The sequence below is a fragment of the Armigeres subalbatus genome, chromosome 1 (assembly GCF_024139115.2).
Source record: "Armigeres subalbatus isolate Guangzhou_Male chromosome 1, GZ_Asu_2, whole genome shotgun sequence".
In the NCBI taxonomy this organism is placed as follows: Eukaryota; Metazoa; Arthropoda; class Insecta; order Diptera; family Culicidae; genus Armigeres; species Armigeres subalbatus.
The window spans coordinates 247,807,475-247,824,846 of record NC_085139.1 but is presented as its reverse complement, the minus strand read 5'-3'; the positions used below and the strand labels follow the sequence as shown (position 1 = coordinate 247,824,846).

The window sequence follows — 17,372 nt, the reverse complement described above, 5'->3', positions numbered from 1 at the left end:
CAAGGATTCCTGATGGAATCCACAAGGATTCTTGATGTAATTCCTAACAGGGTTTCAAATGGAATCCCAGATAGGATTCCATCCGAATAGGATCGAAATTACTATTCTATTTTTCTTCCAGATGAGATTCTATCCGAATCCCGAATGGGATTCCATCCGAATCCCGAATGGGATTCCATCCGAATCCCGAATGGGATTCCATCCGAATCCCGAATGGGATTCCATCCGAATCCCGAATGGGATTCCATCCGAATCCCGAATGGGATTCCATCCGAATCCGAATCCCGAATGGGATTCCATCCGAATCCCGAATGGGATTCCATCCGAATCCCGAATGGGATTCCATCCGAATCCCGAATGGGATTCCATCCGAATCCCGAATGGGATTCCATCCGAATCGCAAATGGGATTCCATCCGAATCGCAAATGGGATTCCATCCGAATCGCAAATGGGATTCCATCCGAATCCCGAATGGGATTCCATCCGAATCCCGAATGGGATTCCATCCGAATCCCGAATGGGATTCCATCCGAATCCCGAATGGGATTCCATCCGAATCCCGAATGGGATTCCATCCGAATCCCGAATGGGATTCCATCCGAATCCCGAATGGGATCCCATCCGAATCCCGAATGGGATTCCATCCGAATCCCGCATGGGATTCCATCCGACTCCCGCATGGGATTCCATCCGAATCCCGAATGGGATTCCATCCGAATCCCGAATGGGATTCCATCCGAATCCCGAATGGGATTCCATCCGAATCCCGAATGGGATTCCATCCGAATCCCGCACGGGATTCCATCCGAATCCCGAATGGGATTCCATCCGAATCCCGAATGGGATTTCATCCGAATCCCGAATGGGTTTGATTGGTTTCTAATCCATTTTAAGTAAAGTGTTTACCTCCAATAATGTACATATTCACATCTGAGTTTTTGATACATTTGGAACTTCTTCCAAGAATTTTTGTCTAAAATATCTCCAGAAAATCCTAGAAATATTTCGGTAACTCCTCCAGGAATAATTTATAAGATTTTCCCCAGTAGTTCATCTGAATATTCCTCCAGATGTTTTCTTTTCGTAAAACCTGCCGAAAAGGCTTTTTAAGTTTCTTTAGAAATTTCTTCAGAAAAACAATTTAAATTCCATTCGAAATAATTCCGAAATTTTTGTCAAAAGTATTCTTCCGGAAAATTTATGAAGAATAAAATAAGAAACTCTAGAGGAAGGACTTTGGAGGAGTTTTTCTAATGCCATTTCAAAAAAAAATTTGGAGGAGTTTCTAAATAATTTTCGAAGGAATTTCCAAACGAAATTTTCTGATTTGTTAAAGAATTTCTAATGGATTTTCTGAAGCGATTCCCGAAAAAATGTTCAAAGCAAATTCCGAAGAAATTTTAAAACGGAATCTCTGAAGGTCTAAAGGATTTGTTAAAAATAATCCGGTAAAATGACCGAAGGAATTCCGATAAGAGTTTTCCGAAGAATTCTTGGAGATCTGAAGAAATTCCTGAAGCATATTTCGAAGGAATTCCAAAAATTCCTTTTTATAGTTTTCGAAGAGGTTTCTTCAGAAAGTACTTGCAGAATTCTTAAAATATATTAATCCGAAGAAATTTCTGAAGGAATTTTCAAGGTTATTTCTAAAGAAATTTCGGAAGCATTTCTCCTAAAGAAATTTACGAAGGTAGCATTCGTGAAGGAATTTCCGAATGAAATTTTCTTACAATTCCTTTTTTGAATTTTCGAAGGAATATTACGAGGAATTTCCAAAGGAATCCCCATTTTTTTTCGGAATTCTAATTTAGTTTTTAACTTTTTTGAAAACAACTTTCGAAATTTCTTTTAGGGATTCCTTCGAGAATTCCATTACAATTTTTTTAGAAAAAAAAGAATTCAGAAAAAAAATCGAAGATATTCCTGGAGAAATTTCAGAATAAATTCTGGAAGAAATTTTCAAAAGAAAACCAGAAAAATATTTTTGGATAGATTTTCTAAAGACAAAGAAATTCTTAGGAATTTACGATGGTATTCCTGGGATGTTTATGAACGTAAGTGACAGAAGGGATTTGATGTCACTATTCAAAGAGAACGACCATCATCTACGTTGATATAAATTGATACAATCGAATGGTTTATTATGTTTCAACTTGGCTGCCAAAAGCAAGGTCGTTTTACAAAATTTGTTTGTAGCTTGCCCAAACTTGCCTAGCTACTAAATCTGAAAACCTTGAACTGGCACTCATGGATACATATAAATCAAATCCTTAAACAATTCATAGCGGAAGCTATTTCGTGACGCAAGAATAAAACGTTCACGCCTCATATCGCACCCAGGCAAGGTTACATGGAGAGTTCGGTTAAATATATGCAGGCTTCGGTGCATGTCGAGCATGTTCATTCCATTGCATTAAAGACGGTGAATTAGTGTCTATCGACCATTATGTAGAAATTCAAAGCGATTTTGAAGCAAACGATAACATCTGAAGGAAGCTTAACATTTTGCTAAAATGTAAGTTAACAGAAAATATGGCACATTTTAGCACATTTGAATAATTTATCGACAACTTGGCCATTATAATTAATCATTTCAAAAACAACGCCCCACACCGTTGCGAATTTCCCTAATTCGGACTAATTTGTCCATCGCTGCGCAGCGTGAGTTCCATGTCCATATCGGGGCGCCTGAAACTGAGGAGCAACTGCCGTTCATAAATCCAACGCCCATATGCTGCCATCCCATTCATCTGTCTGTCCATACTCCCGCACAAACACCTTCTAGCAGTGGATGGCACCGAGCGCGCGTTGCGCACCGAGAAGGTGGGACGATATTGCAAAAATGAAGGTGCGTTCAGCCATTTAGCCTCTGCCGTCTGCGGCCATTCAGCACAATTCACACGCCGCAGTAATCTATCTCGTATAAAGTGCTTGGTTGTTAATTAATTGAAATTTAAGACCCTCTAGATAGAGACACGCTCGACTCCTTAACGAGTGTTATTGGCGGACGACTGTTGTGGGGGATTGAATTTAGATAAAACGTACAGCACAGAGGGGACCGCGTGTCGTTGTCGTCGGTAATTAAATTAGCAAACTTTCAGAAGGATTGGCAGTGTTTAGTCTTAATGCGAGGTCGTGCTGTATCATCGTCTAAACATCGAGGTTCTGTGAACCGCTTGACCACGTATTTAATGATGATCTCGGTAGTAAAAATTATCTCCTCCTTAAATGATGAAAGGCATATCTCTGAAAAGTATCTTCCATGAGAAGTATAAAAAATCCGTTGAGGTAAATCATCCGATTTGCTGTTCCAGAAGTACCATTTCTATAGAGATCTACTAATAGTCCATCGCCTTCCAAAGAATAGAATTCGGAATTTTGAGCAAAAATTCTCAACAGATCCAAGAAGTATTTCGTCAAAATTCCTAGGGATATTTATTCAAAAAAAAATCATGAGGAATTCCACCGAATTTTCAATGTCCACCGAATTCCCAATGGAAACTCATCCGAATTCCCAGGGAGGTGGAAATCTTTTTAATTTTCATGAGGATTGCTTCGAACTCACACAAATAAATCGCTTCAAACTCCAAAAGGAAACTGCTTTGTGCTCCCGAAAGAAATCGCTTCGAATTCGCAAGAGGAATTGCTTCGAATTACCAAAGGAAAGTGCTAAATTTGCAAGGAGAATTACTTTAAACTCGTGTAAAAGGCTTTAAACTCCAAAAGGGGTTTTCTACGTACTACTAATGGAAAATGCTTCGAATTTCCAAGAGGAATTACTTTGAATTACCAAATGGAATTGCATCGAATTCCAAAGTGAATTGCTTAGATTAAAGTTTCTAAGCGGAATTGCTTCGAATTTCTGAGGGAAATTATTTCGAATTCTCAATATGAGTTGCTTGGCTTCGAATTCCCAAGGGGAATTGTTCTGAATTCACAAAGAGAGTAATTTCGAATTTCCAAAGGGTATTTGCACCGAACTACCAAAAGAAATTGCTTAGAATTTGCAAGGCAAATTGCTTGGAATTCCCGAGGTGAATTTTACTCCTACCACGTCCTGTAGGAAAATCCATCGAAATCCCGTGGGGAATTCTTTTGCTTTTTGGAGGGCAATTACTCCGAATTCCAGAAAGAAAAATGCTACGAATTCCCGAAAGGAATTATCTCGGACTTCCGAAGGCAATTGCTTTTCCCGATTAGAATCGTTTCAAATATCCGAGGAAATATGCTTCGAATTTCCGGAAGAAATTATTTCGAATTTCCGGAGAATTTGTTTCGAATTCCCGAAAGCAATTGCTTTGAACTTTCGGAGCCACGAAGAGTGGGATTGATTCGAGTTTCAGGAAGAAATTGCTTTTATTTTTCAGGGGGGAATGGGGCATGGATGAATTGCTTCAAAATCCCGATTTTGCTTCTAACTCCCGGAGGTAATTGCTCCAAATTCCTGGAGGGAATTGTTTTTGATTTCAACGAATTCTTCCGAAATCAGCGAAGACATTCTTCCAAATTCTGTGGAAGGATTCTTCCGATTTCCTTGGAGGTATTTTTCCGAATTCCGAATTCCGTAAAGGAATTCTTCCGAATTCCGTAGAGAAATTCTTCCGAATTCCGTAGAGGAATGCTTCCGAATTCCGTAGAGGAATTCTTCCGAATTCCGTAGAACAGTTCTTCCGAATTCCGTAAAAGAATTCTTCCGAATTCCGTAGAACAATTCTTCCGAATTCCGTAGAGAAATGCTTCCGAATTACGCAGAGAAATTCTTCCGAATTCCGTAGAGGAATTCTTCCGAAATCTGTAGAGGAATGCTTCCGAATTCCGTAGAGAAATGTTTCTGAAGTCCGTAGAGGAATGCTTCCGAATTCCGAAGAAGAATGCTTCCGAATTTCGCAGAGAAAGTCTTCCGAATTCCGTAGAGGAATTCTTCCGAATTCCGTAGAAGAATTGTTCCGAATTCCGTAGAGGAATGCTTCCGAATTCCGTAGAGAAAGTTTTCCGAAGTCCGTAGAGGCATTCTTCCGAATTCCGAAGAGGAATGCTTCCAAATTCCGTAGAGGAATGCTTCCGAACTCCGAAGAAGAAAGCTTCCGAATTCCGTAGAGGAATGCTTCCGAATTTCGCAGAGAAAGTCTTCCGAATTCCGTAGAGGAATTCTTCCGAATTCCGTAGAGGAATTCTTCCGAATTCCGTAGAGGAATTCTTCCGAATTCCGTAGAGGAATGCTTCTGAATTCCGTAGAGGATTGCTTCCGAATTCCGTAGAGGAATGCTTCCGATTTACGTAGAGGAATGCTTCTGAATTCCGTAGAGGAAGGCTTCCGAATTCCGTAGAGGAATGCTTCCAAATTCAGTAGAGGAATGCTTCCGAATTCCGTAGAGGAATGCTTCCGAATTCCGTTGAGGAATGCTTCCGAATTCCGTAGAGGAATTCATCCAAATTCCGTAGAGGAATTCTTCCGAATTCCTTAGAGGAACTCTTCCGTATTCCGTAGAGAAATTGTTCCAAATTCCGAAGAGGATTTTTTTCGAACTCCGAAGACGAAATCTTCAGAATTCCGTGATAGAAATCTTCGGAATTCCGTGAAGATATTCTTCGAATTCCGTGATGGAATTCTTCCGAATTCCGTGGAAAAATTTTCCGCATTCTGTGAAGGAATTCTTCCGAATTCCGTAGAGGAATTCTTCTAAATTCCGTAGAGAAATTCTTCCGAATTCCGTAGAAGAAATCTTCCGAATTCCGTGAATGAATTCTTCCGAATTTCATGAAGGAATTCTTTGGAATTCCGTGAAGGAGTTCTTCTGAATTCCGTGGAGGTATTCTTCCGAACTCTGTATGGGAATTCTACCGAATTCCGTTATGAAATTTTTCCGAATTCCGTAAAGGAATTCTTCCGAATTCCGTAAAGAAATCTTCTTAATTTCGTAAAGAAATCTTCTTAATTTCGTAAAGGATTTCTTCCGAATTCCGTGAAGGAATTCTTCTAAATTCCGTAGAGGAATTCTTCCGAATTCAGTAAAGGAACTCTTTCGAATTCCGTAGAGGAATTCTTCTGAATTCCTTAGAGGAATGCTTCCGAATTCCGTAGACGAATGCTTCGGAATTACGTAAAGAAATGCTTTCGAATTCCGTAGAAGAAAGCTTCCGAATTACGTAGAGAAATTCTTCCGTATTCCGTAGAGAAATTTTTCCGTATTCCGTAGAGAAATTGTAGAAGACTTCCGAGCCTCTTGAAAGGAGGCTTCCGAGCCTCTTGAAAGGAGGCTTCCGAACCTCTTGAAAGGAGGCTTCCGAGCTTCTTGAAATGAGGCTTCCGAGCCTCTTGAAAGGAGGCTTCCGAGCCTCTTGAAAGGAGGCTTCCGAGCCTCTTGAAAGGAGGCTTCCGAGCCTCTTGAAAGGAGGCTTCCGAGCCTCTTGAAAGGAGGCTTCTGATCCTCTTGAAAGGAGGCTTCTGAGCCTCTTGAAAGGAGGCTTCTGAGCCTCTTGAAAGGAGGCTTCAGAGCCTCTTGAAAGGAGGCTTCTGAGCCTCTTGAAAGGAGGCTTCTGAGCCTCTTGAAAGGAGGCTTCTGAGCCTCTTGAAAGGAGGCTTCTGAGCCTCTTGAAAGGAGGCGTCTGAGCCTCTTGAAAGGAGGCTTCTGAGCCTCTTGAAAGGAGGCTTCTGAGCCTCTTGAAAGGAGGCTTCTGAGCCTCTTGAAAGGAGGCTTCCGAGCCTCTTGAAAGGAGGCTTCTGAGCCTCTTGAAAGGAGGCTTCTGAGTCTCTTGAAAGGAGGCTTCTGAGCCTCTTGAAAGGAGGCTTCTGAGCCTCTTGAAAGGAGGCTTCTGAGCCTCTTGAAAGGAGGCTTCTGAGCCTCTTGAAAGGAGGCTTCTGAGCCTCTTGAAAGGAGGCTTCTGAGCCTCTTGAAAGGAGGCTTAGCCTCTTGAACGGAGGCTTCGGAGCTTCTTAAAAGGAGGCTTCTGAGCCTCTTGAAAGGAGGCTTCTTAGCCTCTTGAAAGGAGGCTTCCGAGCCTCTTGAAAGGAGGCTTCCGAGCCTCTTGAAAGGAGGCTTCCGAGCCTCTTGAAAGGAGGCTTCCGAGCCTCTTGAAAGGAGGCTTCCGAGCCTCCTGAAAGGAGGCTTCCGAGCCTCTTGAAAGGAGGCATCCGAGCCTCTTGAAAGGAGGCTTCCGAGCCTCTTGAAAGGAGGCTTCCGAGCCTCTTGAAAGGAGGCTTCCGAGCCTCTTGAAAGGAGGCTTCCGAGCCTCTTGAAAGGAGGCTTCCGAGCCTCTTGGAAGGAGAAGGACGCTTCTAATCATCTTGCAATGAAGCAACCGAGCTTTAGTGGAAAAAAAAAACCTTCATGTCTCTCAAACGAAAGATTCCGCATCTTTATCCTAAAGATAGCATTACAGATTTTTAAAATTTGTTCATTCGACGTTTTGTTCGTTTGATCTTTTGTTCCGCATTTTATGATACATTGTGCTGGTTGTGGAAGGCAGGATTCAATTGGCTTTGATTTATTGATCGCATTGCATATTATGTACAATATAAATTTTTTAAATAAAAAATAAGCAATTATCAAAAATTTATCAATGAGTTTTGATTGGAATTGTAATACGTCCGCCATTACGCATTTTTGTACGAGGTACCCCCTAAGGCCAGCGAAGGTTCCCTTAGGGGTACATGTACCCCAGGTTTAGAACCCCTGTGGTAGAGGAATGCTACCGAATTCCGTAGAGGAATGCTACCGAATTCCGTAAAGGAATTCTGCCGAATTCCGTAGAGGAATTCTTCCGAATTCCGTAGAGGAATTCTTCCAAATTCCGTAAAGGAATTCTTCCAAATTCCGTAAAGGAATTCTTCCGAATTCCGTAAAGGAATTCTTCCGAATTCCGTAAAGGAATTCTTCCGAATTCCGTAAAGGAATTCTTCCGAATTCCGTAAAGGAATTCTTCCGAATTCCGTAAAGGAATTCTTCCGAATTCCGTAAAGGAATTCTTCCGAATTCCGTAAAGGAATTCTTCCGAATTCCGTAGAGGAATTCTTCAGAATTCCGTGAAGGAATTTTACGGAATTCCGTGAAGATATTCTTTCGAGTTCCGTGATGGAATTCTTCCAAATTCCGTGGAAGAATTCTCCGCATTCTCTGAAGGAATTCTTCCGAATTCCGTAGAGGAATTCTTTCAGATTCCGTAGAGGAATTTTCTTCGAATTCCGTAGAGGAATTCTTCCGAATCCCATAGAGAAATTGTTCCGAATTTCTTGAAGGAATTCTTCGGAATTCCGTAAAGGCATGCTTCGGAATTCCGTTACGGAATTTTTCGTTTTTTTTTCGAACTCCGTACGGGAATTCTTCAGATATCCGTAAAGGAATTCTTCCGAATTCCGTAGAGGAATTCTTCCGAATCCCGTAGAGGAATTCTTTCGAATTCCGTAGAGGAATTCTTCCGAATTCTGTAGACGAATTCTTCCGAATTCCGTAGAGGAATTCTTTCGAATTCCATGAAAGAATTCTTCGGAATTCCGTGAAGAAATTTTCCGGAATACCGTGAAAGCATTCTTCCGAATTCAATGATGGAATTCTCTTCTTCAGAATTCCGTACAAAAATTCTTCCGACATCCATGCATATTCTTACGAATAACGTGGATTATTTTTTTTTTGAATTTCGTGGAGAAATTCTGCGCTAAGTGAAAAGAAATAATCCAAAACTTTCAATGAGTAGATTTTAAATTTCAAAGGAATGCCTTGCACAATCTTCAGAGTTATTCTGAAAGACGAGAAGACATCGATTCGCCCTCGAATTTGTGGGTAATCAAATCTATAGAAACGCTTAGAATGTAAAATTTAATAAAAAATGGGGTATAGTTGAAAAGCTCCATAAGCAGAAATAACATTTCGAAAATCACCAACAGCACTGCAATACGTTAATGTACTTTTGCAAATAACTCATCCGTTCCCGTACATCCCACTCGCCCAGTTCACCGCAATTTACGATGACAATTTATAAACTCATTCTATAGACTGTATAACAAAAGCTCTCCGGTCGTTCCGTTCGTCGTTCGTTGTGCCACGCCAAACCAGCACACAAAAGCCAATCCAAATCGGGGCGAATTGAAAATGAAAAGTATTATTTCGGTATTACAATAAATTAACGGTGATCTAAACGTGGCCCCCGCGCGATCAGTCGGTTTGCGCGAATGAGCCATCTGGTCAGACTTTTAGCAAGCCATCCATCAGTGCAGGCGCGTTCGGCATAGGGAGCGTCCCAGCCAGCCGCGGCCACTTCACAGGTGGGTGTGTGAAAAGCGCATTCGTTCAACTCATTTCGTACTCCATTCAACAACTAAATATGCAAATTACCCCCCGCCGACCGAACGGGCTTTTGTGATGCGTTTTATGGTCAACTACCGCGCTTCGTAACTGACCGGCTACCTATGGAAGTGCGTTCGCGCATTGTCACCTAACCATTGGAATTCAGGTCGCCATCACCCACATTGCACTCACCTGGTTCTGCACCGTGATGGTCAACAGATGCCGCTGCAGCTCGACAATATTCGACTCCAGCAGGATGGCGGCGATCTTTTTCGAGTCAGTCATGCGCACCTTACTGATCCGCGCCGGCGAGCTCACCAGCCCGTCCAGCTTGCCCAGCTCGTCCGGATGACCCAGCAATCGCTGGGCCACAGCATCTTCCGGATCCGATTGGGCGGGGGCACTGGGCGCCGCCGCTATCACAGCCAACGGAGTCGTCGGAATGGGAACTTTCGTGCTGCCGGCACTACTACTGCTACTGCTGCTGCTGTTGCTGCTACCAACACTAATGCTAACGCCCTTGACTGGCGCGAAGCTCGATTGACTGAAGCGCGGCTTGAGCAGATGCGCCGCCGGGGTCGTCGTCGTAGTTTGACTACCGGACGACGGCGACGTCGATAGATGGGAGGGGGTGGCAATGATGGTACTGGTGGTGGAATCCGTGGACGAGTGCTTCCTCAGACCCGGTGTCAACGGGTGTCGACTTTTGATGGAATCCGGTGAACTGTCGAAGAAAAATAGTTGAAGCTATAAATCATTCACAAAACGGTTCCTCAGAAATGGTAACTTACCTGGGCGCACTCTTGTTACCCGCCGTAAACTGCTGGTGGAGATCATGAATCCTACTGTTTAGTTCTAGCTTCTGACTTAGGGCTGCCTTGAGCTGGTCTTCCAGTTCGCGTTTGGCCAAGGCCAGCGCGTCGACCTCGTCTTGGATCTTCGAGGTCCGTATCCGACTAGCAATCGCTTCCGCCTCGTACTCGGACAGCTTGTCAAACAGTCGATCCCGTTCCTTCCGCAGAATTTGTACATCATCCTTATTTACAATGTCCACTAGAAGCTGATTTTGAAAGGTTTTCGCTAGGCTGACATTAGAACCGTTGGCACTCGGAACGCCCGGCGGCTGATGCGTGTGAGGAAGGTTGCCGCTACCACTACTACTACTACCGCTATGATTAACATTATTATTAAGATTACTATTACTGCTAACGACGGCCGTGTGATTATTATTATTGATGTTGTTGTTAAGCTGATTTGTTCGACACTTCTCCCGCTCCAGCTGCTGCAGCGCGTCCACCTCCTCCCGGAGTCGATTGCTTTTCCTATGTATCACATCTAGTAAGTTCCACAGTTCGTCCTCGGTATCTACAGTTAGTCGATTGATGGGTGTATTTGATACGGTAGTTCCCCCCTGCCCTGCAATGATGGTGAGGCCGCCGCTCCCGCTGGTGGCCCCACCCGTCGTCGACGAGGCACTGTGTGTCTCCTTGGACGAGGACGTCTCCGTCGAGAAGCCCGAGTCCTGTATCACGACGCTGCCGTTGTTGCCCTCTCCGCTCTTTGGTTCCTTTTTGCCGCTGTGCGAGTTGCTCCTGCTGCGGATCAGCGACGACGACGAGTGCTGGTGGAGTTCCGCCGAGGAGGACGCTGCTGCAGCCGCCGCGGCTGCTGCGGCCACCGCTGCCGCCGACGATACCACCACCGACGATGAATCCTTGTAGGTCAGTTTCCGCCGGGACCGTATCCCAGGCTCCCACTCGCGTCTGTTCGGGAAAATGAAAGAAGATACGAAACAAGTGAGAAAAAAAATGTACTATCAAAAATGCCAAATCCATCGCCCTGAATGGAAATAGCATGGCACCATGAGAAACTTAACAAATTAAAAAAAAGTCTACATAAATTCTACAGATGTAACCTCGAACCATTCGGAAGTCGATAAGGATTACGTTCGAAAATTGAAATTCCTACAAGTGTACTGTTCGAAGTCCTACAAGAAATCCATACGGAAACCGACAGAGATTCCATTCGGAATCCGACAGAGATTCCATTCGGAATCTGACAAGGATTCCATTCGGAATCTTACAAGGATTCCATTCGGAATCTTACAAGTATTGCATTTGGAGTCCAACATAAATTCCATTTGGAGTCCAACATAAATTCTATTCGGAATCCGACAGAGATTCCATTCAGAATCTGACAAGGATTCCATTCGGAATCCGACAAGGATTCCATTCGGAATCAGACAAGGATTCCAATCGGAATCCGACAAGGATTCCATCCGGATTCCGATTCCGATTCCATTCAGAATCCAACAAGGATTCCATCTGGAATCCGACAAGGATTCCATCCGGAATCCGATAAGGATCCCATCCGGAATCCGATAAGGATTCCATCCAGAATCCGATAAGGATTAAATCCGGAATACGACAAGGATTCCATCAGGAGTCCGACAAGGATTCCATTCGTAATCCGACAAGGATTCCATCCGGAATCCGACAAGGATTCCATCCGGAATCCGACAAGGATTCCATCCGGAATCCGACAAGGATTCCATCCGGAATCCGACAAGGATTCCATCCGGAATCCAACAAGGATTCCATTCAGAATTCGCCAATGATTCCATCCAGAATCCGACAATCCGATAAGGATCCCATCCGGAATCCGATAAGGATTCCATTCAGAATCCGATAAGGATTGAATCAGGAATCCGACAAGGACTCCATCAGGAGTCCGACAAGGATTCCATCCGGAATTCGACAAGGATTCCATCCGGAATCCGACAAGGATTCCATCCGGAATCCGACAAGGATTCCATCCGGAATCCAACAAGGATTCCATCCGGAATCCAACAAGGATTCCATCCGGAATCCAACAAGGATTCCATCCGGAATCCGACAAGGATTCCATCCGGAATCCGACAAGGATTCCATCCGGAATCCGACAAGGATTCCATCCGGAATCCGACAAGGATTCCATCCGGAATCCGACAAGGATTCCATCCGGAATCCGACAAGGATTCCATCCGGTATCCGACAAGGATTCTATCCGATATACGACAAGGATGCCATCCGATATCCGACAAGGATTCCATCCGATATCCGACAAGGATTCCATCCGAATTCCGAATTCCATCCGGAATCCGACAAGGATTCCATCCGGAATCCGACAAGGATTCCATCCGGAATCCGACAAGGATTCCATCCGGAATCCGACAAGGATTCCATCCGGAATCCGACAAGGATTCCATCCGGAATCCGACAAGGATTCCATCCGGAATCCGACAAGGATTCCATTTGGTATCCGACAAGGATTCCATCTGGTATCCGACAAGGATTTCATCTGGTATCCGACAAGGATTCCATCTGGTATCCGTCAAGGATTTCATCTGGTATCCGACAAGGATTTTATCTGGTATCCGACAAGAATTTTATCTGGTATCCGACAAAGATTCCATCCGGAAACCGACAAGGATTCGATCCGGAATCCGACAAGGATTCCATCCGAAATCCGACAAGGATTCCACCCGGAATCCGACAAAGATTCCATCCGGAATCCGACAAGGATTCCATCCGGAATCCGACAAGGATTCCATCCGGAATCCGACAAGGGTTCCATCCGGAATCCGACAAGGATTCCATTCAGAATCCGACATGGATTCCATCCGGAATCCGACAGAATTCCATCCGAAATCCGATAAGAATTAAACCCGGAATCCGATAAGGAATCCATTTGGAATCCGATAAGGAAACCATCCGGCATCCGACAAGGATTCCATCAGAAGTCCGACAAGGATTCCATCCGGAATCCGATAAACATTTCATCCAGAATCCGATAGGAATTCCTGCAGGAATCCGATAACGATTCCATCCGAAATCCGACAAAGATTCCATCCGAAATCCTACGAAAAGCCATTCGGAACCCGATAAGATGCCATCCGAAATCCGACAAAGATTCCATCCGGAATCCGACAAAGATTCCATCTGGAATCCGACAAAGATTCCATCCGGAATCCGACAAATGTTCCATCCAGAATCAGACAAGGATTCCATCCGGAATCCGACAAGGATTTCATCCTGCAATCGACAACGATTCCATTTAGAATCCGACAAGGATTCCATTCGGAATCCGACAAGGATTCTATTCGGAATCCGACAAGGATTCCATTCGGAATCCGACAAGGATTCCATTCGGAATCCGACAAGGATTCCATTCGGAATCCGACAAGGATTCCATTCGGAATCCGACAAGGATTCCATTCGGAATCCGACAAGGATTCCATTCGGAATCCGACAAGGATTCCATTCGAATCCGACAAGGATTCCATTCGAATCCGACAAGGATTCCATTCGGAATCCGACAAGGATTCCATTCGGAATCCGACAAGGATTCCATTCGAATCTGACAGGGATTCCATTCGAATCCGACAAGGATTCCATTCGGAATCCGACAAGGATTCCATTCGGAATCCGACAAGGATTCCATTCGGAATCCGACAAGGATTCCATTCGGAATCCGACAAGGATTCCATTCGGAATCCGACAAGGATTCCATTCGGAATCCGACAAGGATTCCATTCAGAATCCGACATGGATTCCATCCAGAATCCGACAGAATTCCATCCGAAATCCGACAAGGATTCCATTCGGAATCCAACAAGGATTCCATTCAGAATTCGACATGGATTCCATCCGGAATCCAACAGAATTCCATCCGAAATCCGACAAGGATTCCATTCGGAATCCGACAAGGATTCCATCCGGAATCCGACAAGGATTCCATCCGGAATCCGACAAGGATTCCATCCGGAATCCGACAAGGATTCCATCCGGAATCCGACAAGGATTCCATCCGGAATCCGACAAGGATTCCATCCGGAATCCGACAAGGATTCCATCCGGAATCCGACAAGGATTCCATCCGGAATCCGACAAGGATTCCATCCGGAATCCGACAAGGATTCCATCCGGAATCCGACAAGGATTCCATCCGGAATCCGACAAGAATTCCATCCGGAATCCGACAAGGATTCCATCTGGAGTCCGACAAGGATTCTATCCGGAATCCGATAAGGATCCCATCCGGAATCCGATAAGGATCCCATCCGGAATCCGATAAGGATCCCATCCGGAATCCGATAAGGATTCCATCCGGCATCCGATAAGAATTAAACCCGGAATCCGATAAGGAATCCATTTGGAATCCGATAAGGAAACCATCCGGCATCCGACAAGGATTCCATCAGAAGTCCGACAAGGATTCCATCCGGAATCCGATAAACATTTCATCCAGAATCCGATAGGAATTCCTGCAGGAATCCGATAACGATTCCATCCGAAATCCGACAAAGATTCCATCCGAAATCCTACAAAAAATCCATTCGGAACCCGATAAGATGCCATCCGAAATCCGACAAAAATTCCATTCGGAATCCGACAAGGATTCTATCCGGAATCCGACAAGGATTCCATCCGGAATCCGACAAGGATTCCATCCGGAATCCGACAAGGATTCCATCCGGAATCCGACAAGGATTCCATCCGGAATCCGACAAGGATTCCATCCGGAATCCGACAAGGATTCCATCCGGAATCCGACAAGGATTCCATCCGAAATCCGACAAGGATTCCATCCGGAATCCGACAAGGATTCCATCCGGAATCCGACAAGGATTCCATCCGGAATCCGACAAGAATTCCATTCGGAATCCGACAAGGATTCCATCCGAAATCCGACAAGGATTCCATCCGGAATCCGATAAGGATCCCATCCCGAATCCGATAAGGAATAAATCCGGAATCCGATAAGGAATCCATCCGGAATCTGACAAGGATTCCATCCGGCATCCGATAAGAATTAAACCCGGAATCCGATAAGGAATCCATTCGGAATCCGATAAGGAATCCATCCGGCATCCGACAAGGATTCCATCAGAAGTTCGACAAGGATTCCATCCGGAATCCGATAAACATTCCATCCAGAATCCGATAGGGATTCCTGCAGGAATCCGATAACGATTCCATCCGAAATCCGACAAAGATTCCATCCGAAATCCTACAAAAAATCCATTCGGAACCCGATAAGATGCCATCCGACAAGAATTCCATCCGGAATCCGACAAAGATTCCATCCGGAATCCGACAAATGTTCCATCCAGAATCAGACAAGGATTCCATCCGGAATCCGACAAGGATTTCATCCTGCAATCGACAAGGATTCCATCCGGAGTTCGACAAGGATACCATCCGGAATCCGACTAGGATTTCATCCTGCAATCGACAAGGATTCCATTCGGAATCCGACAAGGATTCCATTCGAAATCCGACAAGGATTCCATCCGGAATCCCATAAGGATCCCATCCCGAATCCGATAAGGATTAAATCCGGAATCCGATAAGGAATCCATCCGGAATCCGACAAGGATTCCATCCGGCATCCGATAAGAATTGAACCCGGAATCCGATAAGGAATCCATTCGGAATCCGATAAGGAATCCATCCGGCATCCGACAAGGATTCCATCAGAAGTCCGACAAGGATTCCATCCGGAATCTGATAAACATTCCATCCAGAATCCGATAGGGATTCCTGCAGGAATCCGATAACGATTCCATCCGAAATCCGACAAAGATTCCATCCGAAATCCTACAAAAAATCCATTCGGAACCCGATAAGATGCCATCCGAAATCCGACAAAGATTCCATCCGGAATCCGACAAAGATTCCATCCGGAATCCGACAAATGTTCCATCCAGAATCCGACAAGGATTCCATCCGGAATCCGACAAGGATTTCATCCTGCAATCGAAAAGGATTCCATCCGGAGTCCGACAAGGATACCATCCGGAATCCGACAAGGATTCCATCCGGAATCCGACAAGGATTCCATTCGGAATCCGACAAGGATTCCATTCGGAATCCGACAAGGATTCCATTCGGAATCCGACAAGGATTCCATCCAGAATCCGACAAGGATTTCATCCGGAATCCGACAAGGAGTTCATCCGGAATCCGACAAGGATTCCATCCGGAATCCAACAAGGATTTCATCCTAAATCCGATAAGGATTCCATTCGGATTCCGACAAGTATTCCATTCAAAATACGACATGGCTTCCATTCGTAATAAAACAAGGATTCCTTACAGAATCCGAAAAAGATTTCACTCGGTATTTAAAATGGATTTCATTTGGAATTGTCAAAGATTCCATTTGCTTGTCCGACAAGAGAAGTATCCCATTTAGAGTCCTACAAGGATTTCGTTGGAATATTTTTAAAAAACCAGACATTCGAAGAAAATTTAGAACGCCGTAGAATTCCTCGAATTCCGTAAAACTTCCGGACGAACTCGAAATTTATGGAGAACGTTATGAAAAATTCCAAATTAACTTGAAGCCTTAAATTTTTTAAGGGAACTTTGTAGACATAATTTTATGTAATTATCAGAAAAAAAATTGTGATAAAAATATGTATCGATTGTTCTTTCACAAAACGAGAACCCAACTTACCTGGACGCCAGCGATGACGATGGGATGCCGGTGAGTGTGCTGTTGGCAGTGGACGATGCCATCTTCGTTTTAAGATCGGGAAAGGTCTCGATAACCAGATCGCGGAATTCCAATAGAGCGCCGACTTCATTCTGCAATTCCTGTGCGCGTTTGATCGGTCGGTCGGATTTCAATATGAAAGTAAAGAGAAAAAGTGGAAAAGTCCGTAAGAAATATGATTGATGAAACGGTGATTCATCCCAGCGCCAATTATATCAGTTTTGCCTACGAAGAGGAAACTCTGTCTGTTAAGAGGATATTAATTTTGGCCTCGTTCGTCGAAATCCATTTGTTATTTCAAGGTTATCTAAATAATAACAAGTTTGCTACTCGGAGCAAAGCGAATAACCCGTAAGGGGCCAGATGACCTACACAAAATAAATTTGCGCAAAGCAGAACAAAAAAAGCACAACAACCGTTCCCATTCATCGCATTTAACGGGACCGTTTATATACGAAGAAACGGGTGAACCTGTGAAGCGCTGATTTGAAGATTGATTACTGTTTGGGTCTACCGAGGTCAAGTCCAGCCACTTCGATGCTGATTGC

The 17,372-nt window shown here is 44.3% G+C and overlaps 1 protein-coding gene across 2 annotated transcripts in view; it reads right to left on the bottom strand.

Annotated features, from left to right (window-relative positions):
• LOC134206411 (serine-rich adhesin for platelets) overlaps positions 1-17,372 on the bottom strand; it is a 250,008-nt gene that overhangs the window by 40,683 nt on the left and 191,953 nt on the right. For both annotated transcript variants that reach the window (XM_062682125.1, XM_062682126.1), the window contains 3 exons: positions 16,786-16,925; positions 10,074-11,045; positions 9,475-10,006 (listed from right to left, as the gene is read on the bottom strand). In XM_062682125.1, the coding sequence (XP_062538109.1) occupies positions 9,475-10,006; positions 10,074-11,045; positions 16,786-16,925 (1,644 nt within the window). The remainder of the gene's footprint in view (positions 1-9,474; positions 10,007-10,073; positions 11,046-16,785; positions 16,926-17,372) is intronic.